Source organism: Vidua chalybeata, chromosome Z (genome assembly GCF_026979565.1).
Source record: "Vidua chalybeata isolate OUT-0048 chromosome Z, bVidCha1 merged haplotype, whole genome shotgun sequence".
Taxonomy (NCBI): Eukaryota; Metazoa; Chordata; class Aves; order Passeriformes; family Viduidae; genus Vidua; species Vidua chalybeata.
Window position 1 is genome coordinate 11,087,674 of NC_071570.1, and position 12,828 is coordinate 11,100,501.

Consider the following 12,828-nt stretch of genomic DNA (forward strand, 5'->3'; position numbering starts at 1 on the left):
ATTCATCTCCATAAGAGGTTAAATGCCACTATTGCCAATGCAAATCTCTGTGTATGTTTGACTTGGGAATTAGCTGTCTAACATTGTTTCAGCTTTCATGTGTAGTTTCATCTTATGCCAGCATATTCAGCTAGCTTAAAGATCAAATGCAAGATCTGTGCAGGGATTTCCATTCATGGCTGCCTGGGACGTGCATTTCCATCCCTGAATTAGGCTGTGGGATTATCACTTCCTCAGGGATTCCTTCAAGGCTGCTATGAAATTCATAGTTTGTATCTTGCCACATAAACCCAGAAAGCTTTCTGGTGTCATATCCTACTGCAGCATTGTTAACAGCAGGCTAAAACACACCAAAATACTTCCAGATTAAAACAGTGGGGAAAACAACTGGCAGATATTCAACCTTCAAATTGTTTCTGTCTTTACTGCTAGGGTGAATCACTTCACTGAGTAAAAAATTCACTCTAGTTTCAGCTGACAGCACCAAACAAGACTGCAGAGCCAGGTCAAATATGCCATTAAACTCAAGGAATTGTATTTTGTCTATGGTCAAGATAGATCTTTCAAGTAATTTTGCGAGCAAAATATAATTTAAGTGCATGATTGTGCTAATACTGTATCCCCACATGGCCCCATAACAAGACACCACAAGACTTGTAAATTTTATGCAGGCAGAAAGAGCTCATTCTTAAACTGAAATGTTGAGAAAACTTCCTGAATGGTTAGCAAGACAGAGAAACATAACAGACAGTATATGGAAGAGAAGTGTTCTCAGCCAGAAATTAGAGCACAATTCTACTAATTCAAAAAAATTTTTTTTTTTTCAAAAAAACATTCTGTCTCTCTGCAGAGCCTGTGGTGGTTAAAAGCACCATCTTCTCAAACTTCAAATTAAATAATTGTGCAAAATTTCTTTTTCCTCAGTACTTAGTTTTTTTCAATAAAATACTGAAAACTTTTACTTGAAATAGAAGAAGAAGCAAAAAAGTCTCAGTCTTCCAGTATCTTGGTGTTGATGTTCATTTACTTGCCAAAGAACCTTTCCCTCAGAGGAGGAGAACTGGGATCTTCTTAATCACTTCCCATGTGTACTGGCAAATTCTCTTTTTTACTTTTATTTTTTTTCTCCACACAAAAGACGTGAACTACATTCATTTTCATTACAAAATTTTATAAAATCATATTGTATTTTATTAATGACTAATCATTAGACTCAAAGGAAGGAAAAGCTACATAATGCTCTGAGACTTGATTTATTCCATAAATTTGTGTTGGACTGTGACAGTGCATGACATCTTTGTATGACATCTGCATAAGGTTCCCTTTCCAAGGGAGAGCTGTAGATGTTTCCTTTCATTTGGTAATATTGATCCCATCCCATTTGTACTAAACTTCATCCTTATGCTGTCAGAGAGATGTGGGATGACTGCTCTACTCTCTGTATATAATGCTAATTGGGTGAGAACACTGAAGGCAGCATCCTATCAGTGGCTACATTACTTATGGTTTATTTCCTAGGGAAGGGAAGAACAATTTAAATATAGGAATTGAAATGTATTTACACATTCCATAGTAAATTTAATCTGTTATAAATCAGCTCAGCTACAGAAAAGAGCTGCTTGTCACACAGCTGTGGCTGCTTCTCCCTGCCTTCTGTTTCTGCCAGTCCTAGTGTTCATCTGGTAAATCACATCAGGGAACAAATCCAGCAGAAAACTGTTGTTTTGGTTTTTTTTCCCCAAATCTGAGTTTTCATTCAGATAAACTCCCTATTTCAGCTCATTCATGGCTGCACAAACAGCAGTGATGGCATGAGGGAGTGAGGCAGTACAAAAAACCCATGGTGTAAGACAAAGTGGGACTCACCCTTTTAGCAGCAGCAGCCATTTATCCTGCTTAAGTTCATCACGGACCTGTGGCACCACCAGTTAAGTGGTGCCAGTCACAATATGGATTATCTAACTTTCCTGCTATTACTTTCCCAAGTCAATTAGTGGCCAATTCCAACTAAGCCAATGTAAGCCATTCTTAACAGGGAAAAAAAAGCTGTTTGGGTAATTTATGCTGTTCACTCAAACATGCATGCATACACAGAAATGCAGAGGCAGCAACAGCAACATCTACATGATCCTATAGGAAATTCCTGACAGTAATAACAGCTGGTCTGACCAGCCTCTGTTGAGAAAGTTCTGTAATATTGTAAAAATCATTCAGTTCAACTGTGTTGAAATTTTACATAGCCTTTGGAAAGAAAAACCACTTGGGTAGATGTCAAAAACCTAAGTAGCAAGCCAAAGAGCATAAAAAAATAAACAACTCTCAGGCTGGCTAGTATTAGGTCTTTCTGCCCAGTATGCTCAACATTTAATGAATTAAACACACTCTGAGACATCCCAGTCTAGATTGCCCAGGGTCTTCCCTTTCCTCAGAGAAATGTAGGTCACCCTGACTGAGAGTTTTCCTTCACAGAAGTCTATAATTCCAAGATTTCAATAAATGTTCATGGAGGTTCATTGTTTTTCATTATTTTCCATAATATTCTGCCTAGCTGATTTAACATTGCCCAACATGGTTAGAGATCTAGTCTTAACCCAAAGCTGGAATTTTGGAATCCAAAGATTTCCAGTCAGCAGATATTTTGGCTGCACTGACCAGAGTTGAGCAGACCCTGAGCAGGTTTTCGAAGTGCTCCCAGGAGTACTCAGATTTTCTTCAACCTTGCTTCTGATTGTTCCAATGTTACATCCAGTCTCTAGGCATTTATTTATTCTGAAGATTTTAGAAATACAGAGTATCTACAGAGCAACACAATTGGTATGAAACACTAATATACCAAAACCCAGCATATTTTATCCACACTTCAGCTCTCAGTGTAGTAGTTCACTTGCATTTTGGGAGAGTGCCATAAGATACAGGCCACCGACCTATAGTTCCTGGCATGAGCACAAGAGGAATTCTGTGCATCAATAAAGTAGCGCCACATTTTCCTACCACACTTACCCATATAGGCTACCTGATCTGTTGTCAGAACTAACTGCGCTGAACACCCCTAACTAATGGTTATCCATCTCCTCTGTTTGCAGGGCTTGATTGAAATGCTCAGGACCAGCGCTTTGGTTGGCTCCACTCTTATCTTACTTGAAGCTGATAAAAGGAGTGTGTCTACCCTTACTGCCGCTCCTCACAAATCCCTGGACAGAAGCAATTACTCTCTGGCAGATTCTGTCAACAACAAACAGCAGCACTTTTCTGCAGTGTCACACCAATCTCACCTCTGGTGCAGTCAGGCAACAGCAGCATCTGAGCAGTTTTCTCTGTCCCCATCCCTCTTCATGCCTTGGTGGTGAGGCTATAGGGAGAAGGAAGAAACAAGGCATCAAAAGCAAGAAATGTTTACCAACTGCTTTACAATTCTTCCAGGTTGTTGGCTCTTGCAGTTACAGGAATGGCTTCTGATTTAAGCATAGTGCAGAGAATGTGAAAATTAATAAAAATTTCTTCACCAGCAGCTGCATTTTGAATGTTACTACTAGGATAGGGCTGGGAATTTGGTAATCAAAAAACTCTTCAGGAAAACTACACTGACACTGCATTTTAGTAAAAAAAAAAAACTTTATGTGATGTTCCTGTATTTACGTATCTCTGTTTATGTTTTTTCTGCCTTCCATCTGTGGAATGGGGAAACAGGAAGCTAAATAGTAAATATAGTAAATGACAGCATTTAAGCATCTAAATATTGTAACTTAAAGTGATAGTACCAGTTAGACCCAAACAAAAATAATGTTTTTTTCCTAATGCACTAGCAAATAAACCCTAGAACAAATGTAACTACTGCTCGTCTTTTTAAAGTCTAAACACTAGCCCCATTATACATTTAGAGAATTCAAATGAAAACAAAAGTTGTTCAAATTGTAAGTATTTTCCAAAACCAAATATTTTTCAAGTGTGGATAATACATATATGTTTTCTGAATTCATGCAAAAATGACATCTCTTTCATTTGTGTGAAATATTTTATAGTCTTAATTCAGAACAGTATCTGTTGTTATGACAGTACTTTAAAATATGATAGGTTTTAAATAAGCACCTAAACTTTAATATGTTTTGTTTAGAAGTCCTTGTCAATCACAGCAGGTAGGGGCAGACAGCATAATGGTGAGAGTAATCTGTCTATTCAAAGTTGCTGCTATTTAAGATAGGAAAACCAAAATCTCTTCCTGAATTAACATGTTGTGATTTTTATCATAACAGACTTTCTGTGAAAATCTTACCTACAAATGTTAGGATAAAAGCTCTGGTGCTGATTTAGATGAATTGCATACAAATGTACATCACAGACTCTCAGTTCTGAAAGGCATGATACTTCAATACAAGTCTGGAACAAGAATATAAATCCGTTTAAGTTAGTAGCATAAAACACATCATGAAACAAGATGCCATGAAGCTAGAGGGTTAGCTTGTATCTACAAGAAAATGGTTGAGTTTAGAACAATTGGAGCAAATTATTGTAGCAGCATAGGGAATGTCTTATCCCCTAAGACATGTGTAGCAGGTATTCCCTGCAGAAACAGCCATTTTAATTCTTCAGCAATTCTCTTCTGTCCTCTTGTTGAAGACCAGTGTACCCACAGGAGACACAAAGGAGCGTATCATCATAAAATCATAGAATGTGCTGGAGCTGGAAGGGACCCCCAAAGATCATTGAGTTCCAACACCCCTGCCATAGTCAGGGACACTTACCACTAGATGAGGTTGCTAAGGGCCTCATCCAGCCTATCCTTGAATACCACCAGGGATAGGTAATCCACAACTTCTCTGGGCAATCTGTGTCAGGGCCTCTACATCATCACAGTAAAGAATATCTTCGTAATAGCTAATCTAAATCTGCCCTTTTTCAGTTTAAAACCATTGTCTTTTGTCCTGTCAGTATCTCACCATATTAAAAGGTCCTCACCTTCCTTTTTTTTCCAGTTCCTTTAAGGTATTGGAAGATCATAATGAGGGCTTTCCAGAGCCTTCTCTTCTCCAGACAGAACTGCCCCAAATTTCTCTGCCAGTCTTCATAGGAGAGAGGCTCTATTCCTCAGAACACGTTGTGGCTTTCTCTGGACCTACTCTAACAGGTCCACATCCCTCCTGTGCTGGGGACCCCGGAGTTGGATGCAGTGCTCCAAGTGGGGTCTCAGAAGGGCAGAGCAGAGGGGCAGAATCCCCTCCCTCAATCTCTAGTACACAAATTGATGCAGACTAGGATGGTTTTGGCTTTCTGGTATGCAAGCACATGATGTTGGATCATGTCCAGCTTTTATCTTCTAGAATCCCCAACTCCACAAGTATGGTCTCAGTAAGTTCTTCTCCCCACTTGTTCTCATGTCTGGGATTGCCCCAGCCCACATGCAGCTCCTTGCACATGGACTAGTTGAGCTTCATAAGGTTCTCATGGGCCTTATTCTCAAGCATGTCCAGGTCCCTTTGGATGGCATCCCATCCTTCTGTTGTGTCAACTGCACTGCTCAATTTGTGACATTTGCAGACTTGCTGAGATTGCACTCAATCCCACTGTCTGTGTCATTGAGGTAAACACTGCAGAACAGTGGTCCCAAAACAGAACATGAGAGACATCACTCATCACCAGCCTCCACCTCAACACGGAGGAATCGACCACAACTCTCTGCACCCAGCCAGCCAGCCAGCCAGCCAGCTCTTTATCCATTGAATTGTCCATCCATCAAATCCAGATGTCTCCAATTTGGAGATAAAGAGCTTCTAAATAGTTTCTAGCTCTTGATTGCAGCGTTCCAGTTGTATGACTTTTCCCAGTGTTTCCATGATAGCAATTACAGCATAGTTTTCTAATTTCACAATAGTTTCCATATTTTCTTGTTTGTTACCCATGCTGTGTACAGTTGTGTAAAAGCTCGTGTCTTAAAAACACTCTCCATCTGCTTTAGTGACAGGAGAGTTGACTTTAATTAGGACAGCTATCTTTGTAAATCAAGCCAGCCTTAGTACCAAATTGGATGAGAAGTTATCACAGCTTCCAAACCATTAGTTCAGATGGGGCAAATCAGACAAGTGACAGCCACAGGGACATAGAAAACTGTCTTTAGTCAGTGCAGTCATTTCTTCAGTGAGGTCTGACCCATACTTCTGATGTGATCTTGTATCTAGCCACGGTGAAATTTGTACTAGCTTGGTTTGCAGTAACACAGTGAAAACATCTCTCTTCTAACACCCCTCCAAAACAGACCAAGTTGTATTGCTTCAGTTTCCTGTCACAACTTAACTAAAGGCCATGTGCACTCGGTGGTATAAAATGTGGGAATGTGATGAGAGCTGTTTTTTTAGCACTGCCCAGCTGCAGGTCTTTTTGCTCATGATACTGAGCCATGGCAAAGCCATGTGAGTGGTCCTAACCCATTTCAGTACACACAGTAAATTATATACAGGTATCTGCTGATACTGCATGAACTCAGACGAGGAATACCCATTAATGGGCCTAATTTTACTAACAGTAAACATTTTCAGAAAATGTTTCAAAAGGTTATTAACAGCTCTGGTGGGACAACAATCCTCCCTCAAGGACCTTATACTGCTTTTTCCAGTATTTTTAGTAGAAATCTCAAAAGCAGGTTTTAAGGATCTCTGCTGCAAAGTAGTACAATCTCATAAAGCCAATGCCTAGTGGAAAACCCTGACAGAGACAAGGCATGTAGAGCTGGGGCTTTGTAACCTTCCTTATATATCCCTGCTCCAGTTTATGATATACCTATTGCAGTTCTGTAGAACGTTTGTTTGTTTGTTTGATTGTTTGCTTATTTATTTGTTTTTCCTATGCACTAGTACAAAGTTTTCAGTCTTAATAAATATACTGGACCTGAGATCTTCCTGCCTTGGGCTTTTGGTTGTGCTCATGGGCTCTTAAGTCTCCCCCCAGCAGTAGGTGCCCCCACCTTGCTCCACCCTTCAGCAGTGCGTGTAAATCGGGGGCTGGCCAGGGAGTCCCAGCCCGGAGGGATGTTCCCGGCTCCCGGCCAGGGCTCAGCCAGCGGTACGGCTGGCGCCTAAGTCTTGCTGTAAACTGGACAGCAGGAAGAAAGTTTCGTCAGTCCTGCTTTCTCTTTCCATCAGTGTCTGCGGTGTGAAGACTGCTACAATTAGCGCAACAGCCTGAAGTAGAGGGCTCTAGACATCTTTCTTCTGCTCAAGCAGAAGTAGCCGGAGGACCTCACGGCTACTTCAGGCTGCAGAAAAATGTACTGGGGAAATCATATCAGGTAAGTTCGCTTGAGATGTCGGGACTTTCTCTAGCTAGGGATGCTTATTCCTTTTAAAAGTTCACACGCTCACCATTCGTTTTAGTGTTTGTGTCTTATTAGCACAAATTTATCTCTGGTTTGATTTTTTTTTCTCCTTTTTTTTTTTTTTTTTAATTTTTTTACAGAATTCTTTTCACTGTGACTCTGGTCTGGCAGGCTGTTCATTTAGAAAAAGGTTAGGGAAACTTCATGTTTCTCCCCGCCCCGCTGTGTTTTTCTACAATTACAGTGTGCATTTCTTCATTACAAACTACCCTTCCTTTACACATTTGCACTTCTTGTCAAGGCCCTGAAAAAGAAGAATGGAAAGAAGATGTGAAAAGTCTCAATGCTACAGCACAAAAGCAGCAGCCCAAGAACGAAGGGACTTTTATAAATGCGCTCAGTGATATGAATCATAGTTATGAAAGTAGAAAGCAACAGAGTTCCAGGTCTTTCGTACCTTTCACTGGAATTACAGAGAGTAAGTAACATTATTTTTGTAAACAATGACATAAAATTACTTTTGAAAAATATAATATAGTGATGCTTTAACTGTTGTCCTGGAAGATTCCAGCCTGTTGGTTTTCTGTGACCACCCATTTAAATTACACCCACGGCCACTTAGTAATGGTGATAAAAATTTAAGGTAGAACTGAAAATCTCTCACTTGCAAAATGCGTTAAGGAAAAACAAGGAAGAATACTAAGAATGAAGAAATGTTTGGCACTTCGTTTTTACAAGAGCATCTGTAAAATTTTGTAACATTCTGTTCATTTTTTAGAATTCACGATATTTAATGACTATAAAAATGTTAATTTTATGAAAAAGGTTTGAGCTACCTGAAAGCAACAGTACTAACAGGGGAAAAAAATAAAAGTATTCTGTTTCCTCCCATATATATAAAGTTTTAGATTGGTGTTCAATCCCAGGACTCTGAGAAAGGCTTAAAGGAGCATTCCCCCCACTTCAAAACCAAGTAACTTCCCAGTTTTTATTCAAAAATAAGTATCACTTCCCAATAAAAATGCCCCATTTCTTAGTGAGCTTTTAACCTGCATCTGTCAAAGTGAAATATTTCACTTGAACACATCCTGCTGCTACAGAATTTGCCAGGCGTTGTTTCTTCACCATGCTGTAATCCCTAGTAGCTTGTTTCTAATCCTTAACTAAACAAACTGGGCTTAGCTGAACAAACACTCCTAACAGGCATATAATTTTATTGTCTCTAAAGACAATAAAACTAGATATCCTTAAGAGACTTTGGGAACTGGAGAGACCTGAGAGAACAAGTGAGGGAAAAGGTGAGGTTCAGTGCCCCTGAGATGCTTGTTAACCTCTGTAATATTGTCTTGCAGGTAAAAAACTGAACAGACGCTGCTGCCAGAATGGAGGGACTTGTATCCTGGGGACCTTCTGTGCCTGCCTAAAGCACTTCAGTGGCAGATACTGTGAATATGATGAGCGGCAAAGGTGAAAAAAAAAAAGCCAGACCAAAACCAGAGGGAATGAGTGTGGTGCTCTGGATGGTTATTTTCTGTGGTCGGGTCAGGGATATACCAAATGTCTCCCTTGTCATTGACAGCAACTGCGGCAGCATTCCCCACGGCGTCTGGGTGCTGAAGGACTGTTGGCTTTGTCGGTGTGGCTATGGTACACTGCACTGTCTCTCAGAAATAAGGCAGAGTAACTGCGGTAAGAAATGGCATTACGTCGAACATTTTTATCCCGTGGGTGACAGAATTGCCTTCTGCAGTGGTGGGGCACTTGGAGGATGCAGTGTGTTCACTAGTTGGACTTCTACAGTGGATTGCTCTGCTTTAGAGAATGCATTAGTGAGACAGTAAAAAACACAGGTCTTGACAGTATAGTACATCACATAAGACACTTTTGGATACTAAACTAAACTAAATTAAATCCAAGCACAAAACATGTTTCCTAGATAGAGAAAAACCAGTAGTGTATATGCGTGTGGAGGAAGCAGAAACTGGTATTTCACTAGAGAAAAAAGTTGTGTCTACTTAATACACAGAATCATCAATCATCATGCTTAAATGACACAAAACTAATCTGAATCTTTTTTTTAAGATCTGTATCTCAGTCTTCAGAATATTCTTGTATGAGTTTTAAGTCTGAACACACTGCTCACAAAAAAATATGTAACCATTATCCTGATCAGTGTAAAGTAGTGCCACCTCAAAAGAACTATATAATTTTAAGTCAAGTCTTGTTATGTCAGCCTGTGAAATTCCCTGAATAAATGGTTGAATATTTTTGAAAACAGTGTATCAACTAGCATAAGGATTTAAAGAATTGTTATACTGGTATTATTTTCCATGGAGAACTGACTGATCCAGACTATTCTCAATACTCTTGAGATCACTAATAAGGATATAATAATATTTTCTCTTCAGTGGCAAAATCAGTGTAAAATATTCTTGCCCTTTCCACCTATAATATCTCAATCACATCTTGTGCTTTCCTTCAGTTGTGCCAACATCACTCCTTAGCAGGGTAAGAAAACAACAAACCTAAAGGGTTTCAAGATTCATTTGCACCCCAAGCAGTCTCTTGTTTCCTGACCAGATTCCTACCTGAGTAGCTGTGCCTTGAAGCTGTGACTTCTAAGTTGTAGCACCAACTCAGATGTAAATCAAAGCATTAAAAAGGTGACATTCCTACCTTTGTAACCCTAAAAAGAAGAAAAAAAAAATCTACCAGAACCACTTTTTCCTTGAAGCCTTCTGTATTGAGCAGTTATATGTGTCACACAACTTGCTCATTAAACTCTTTACATGTTCACCTTTGAATCAGCCCTATTGTTCCTTATTACAGGGGCGAAAGACATAATGGGCCTCCCTATGCTCAGTAAAAGCAGTCAACTGCTTACTACTTTTAAACTCAGCTTAAGAAAGACAATAAAGTTCTCAGCGGAGAATCCTCTGAGCAAAAACTCTGTGGCTTTCACGGATATGAGGGTATGGCTTCTCTGCTAAAAGCAAAGTCCCTAGTTAAAGGAAGGGTTAAAAGTCGACATTCAGGCTTGAGTGCTTACGTCTTGTGAAGTTCTTCCTCTTGCTTTTGCGTGGTATTTACTTTTGATTATTCTGAGATTAATTCCTGCAAGAGCTGATAAGTGCTATCAGTTGCTCCTCAAACGATCATTGATGGGACATCTATTTACATCTCTCCCCTGAGAATAGTCCCTTTGATTGGCTTTAACAGCTGATACCTTTAACTTAAGTACCTGTGAGATGTCAGAGGACTTTTCAAGTATGTTGAAAAACCTATGTTTTCAAATTTACGTATTTACTCATTAACCATTTTATTTTCTTGATTTTATTTCTTTTAAGAACTGACAACGGAAACAGAGGAAATTATCAGACTGTATTCTAATGGTTTAAGATTACAGCAAACAGTGTTCTCAGTCACTTGCCTGCTCGCCATCCTCCTGGAGTTCTGCTAGCTGGCAGTTGTGAAACTGGACAAGGGGAAATACTCAGGGTTGATATAACCCTCACCATGAATCATACATTTCTTCTATGAGCTACAGAAGACTTCTACCTGCATGTTGGAGGCAGATTAAGATGTATTAGTTAATGTTGAAATATCTGGGTTATTATAAATTCAGATTATATGAACGTGAAGTATTTATTATTATATTATTATATTAATACTGCTATCAATGTCTGATTCTAACGATTCTTTATTTTCAAAATACTGCTCTTCCAGTGGAAGCAAACCCCCCCCCCAATATTTTATGCCTGAAGTATTGTAAGTTATAGTAATTTTTTTTGTACACAGTACAACTCTTATAACAAATAAAACTGATTTAATTTCTGAAAACTTTATGTTTAACTTTATTTAAACTTGAAAATTCTTATCTACCATTTGTTATTATATTTTTTCTTGTAAGAAAAGTTCAGGGTAGAATGAGCAAACAGAAATTTGATACCATAAGGAGGGATTTAAGAGTAGATATCTTTCAAGCCCTAATATAGAGAATTGTAAAAGTTACATCATTTTTCTTATTTATTACAGCAAAATTGTACATATGCATAATCTGCACGGCAGGAATCATATGTCTATTAAGAACACAGAAGTGATGGTTATTTGTCTTTTGGGTGTTTACTTCATATTCTAGAAATATGAGTGTCTCTTTTTTAAAAAATTACAGTAAAGAGCAACTTTAACTTTTTCCACAGTAATGTTGTCTTGATTTATATATAATTTTAAAATTAGTATATCTAGGCTGTAAAATATAAAATGTTTGTAAGTGCATTTTAATGTAAATTTATAAAGCAGAAACAGGTTTGTTTTGGAAAAAAATTGTATCTCTATCCTTTTGGAGTGGAGATACCACATAGAAACAATCAGATTCATAATTTTATAGACTAAAAAGACATTACTGATAAAGAAAATTCTTAAGGTCTTTTAAAAGTTAAATATATTTAATCTTTATATTTTTTTATTTATTTGGTGCTGCAAATCGAGACAATCCAGTTCTTAAGCAGAAAAGGATGCAATACCAACAAATGACATAATGTAGTGCTTGCCTTTAAATACATGACTACTCAGAATCAGACTTTTATAGGGAGTCATTGTGTAAAAACATATTCATGTTCAATACTGCAAGTATTTAGACTACTCCTTTCCAAACTGTAGACTTGAGAGACAAGGCTTCTCACTCTTCACATAAGATACACTAGACTAGAAATGGTCCTTTTCCCTTTATTTCACACAAACTGGTCTGTACCCATTAGTCTGGGTTTCCACAGACCATCTTGGGATAATTAAATATCAAAGAGAACAGCTGGAGGAAAATAGTTGTCCCTTTATTTAACAGATGCTGAAATTTCAGGAATGCTATTATGAAATCATCTTGGCTTGCCATAAAGCATACCTGAGAAGTCTGTAAGCAATACAGCTTGTAATGTGCTTCAATAGTCTTTACTTTTTAAAGGAAAATACATAGTACAGTAAAAATACATCTGAATTAATTTTTTTTAATCCCTGCAGAAAATATACAGAGGCATTAAAGATTGCAATTAACAAAAGAAAAAAGTGTTTTAATACAGGTTTTACAACAGAGCAGCTATTTCTGTTTCAATAATACCCACAGCAGATTTAATCATGAAAAACTGAACTGGAATAACTCTGTATGTAGATGAGCCTATGTACCTGCAAAAGTCATCCCGATGAGATTATTCATTTTGGGGTTGGTCTGATTTGCAGGATTAGACCAACTGAAATGTCTAGAAAAAAAAATATTTTCCTGCCAAACCAAAACATTAGTACAGGGCACCAGATTAGATGCATGGTTCTGTTTCTACAGTCTCAAAGCATTGCATGGGGAACTTAAGTAGTTTTAATCATGTCAGTGCAATTTTTTACTGACTCTGAATGCCAAATTTGAGAGACTTTTTCTGTTTGATTTTAAGAAAACACTTCCCTTTCTCTCTACCTTATTCCATTGCATTCTGTTACTGGAAAATCTGAAAATTCTGCTTCAGGATGGTTTTATATCAACC

The 12,828-nt window shown here is 38.2% G+C and overlaps 1 protein-coding gene across 1 annotated transcript; it reads left to right on the forward strand.

Moving 5' to 3' along the window:
- Positions 1-7,016: 7,016 nt before the first annotated feature.
- LOC128781655 (cryptic protein-like) lies at positions 7,017-10,763 on the forward strand. Its single transcript, XM_053931390.1, is given in 8 exon segments — positions 7,017-7,050; positions 7,161-7,216; positions 7,218-7,276; positions 7,444-7,493; positions 7,605-7,781; positions 8,656-8,770; positions 8,883-8,992; positions 10,651-10,763. Coding segments are annotated over 8 exon segments (714 nt in total).
- The last annotated feature ends 2,065 nt before the right edge of the window (positions 10,764-12,828 follow it).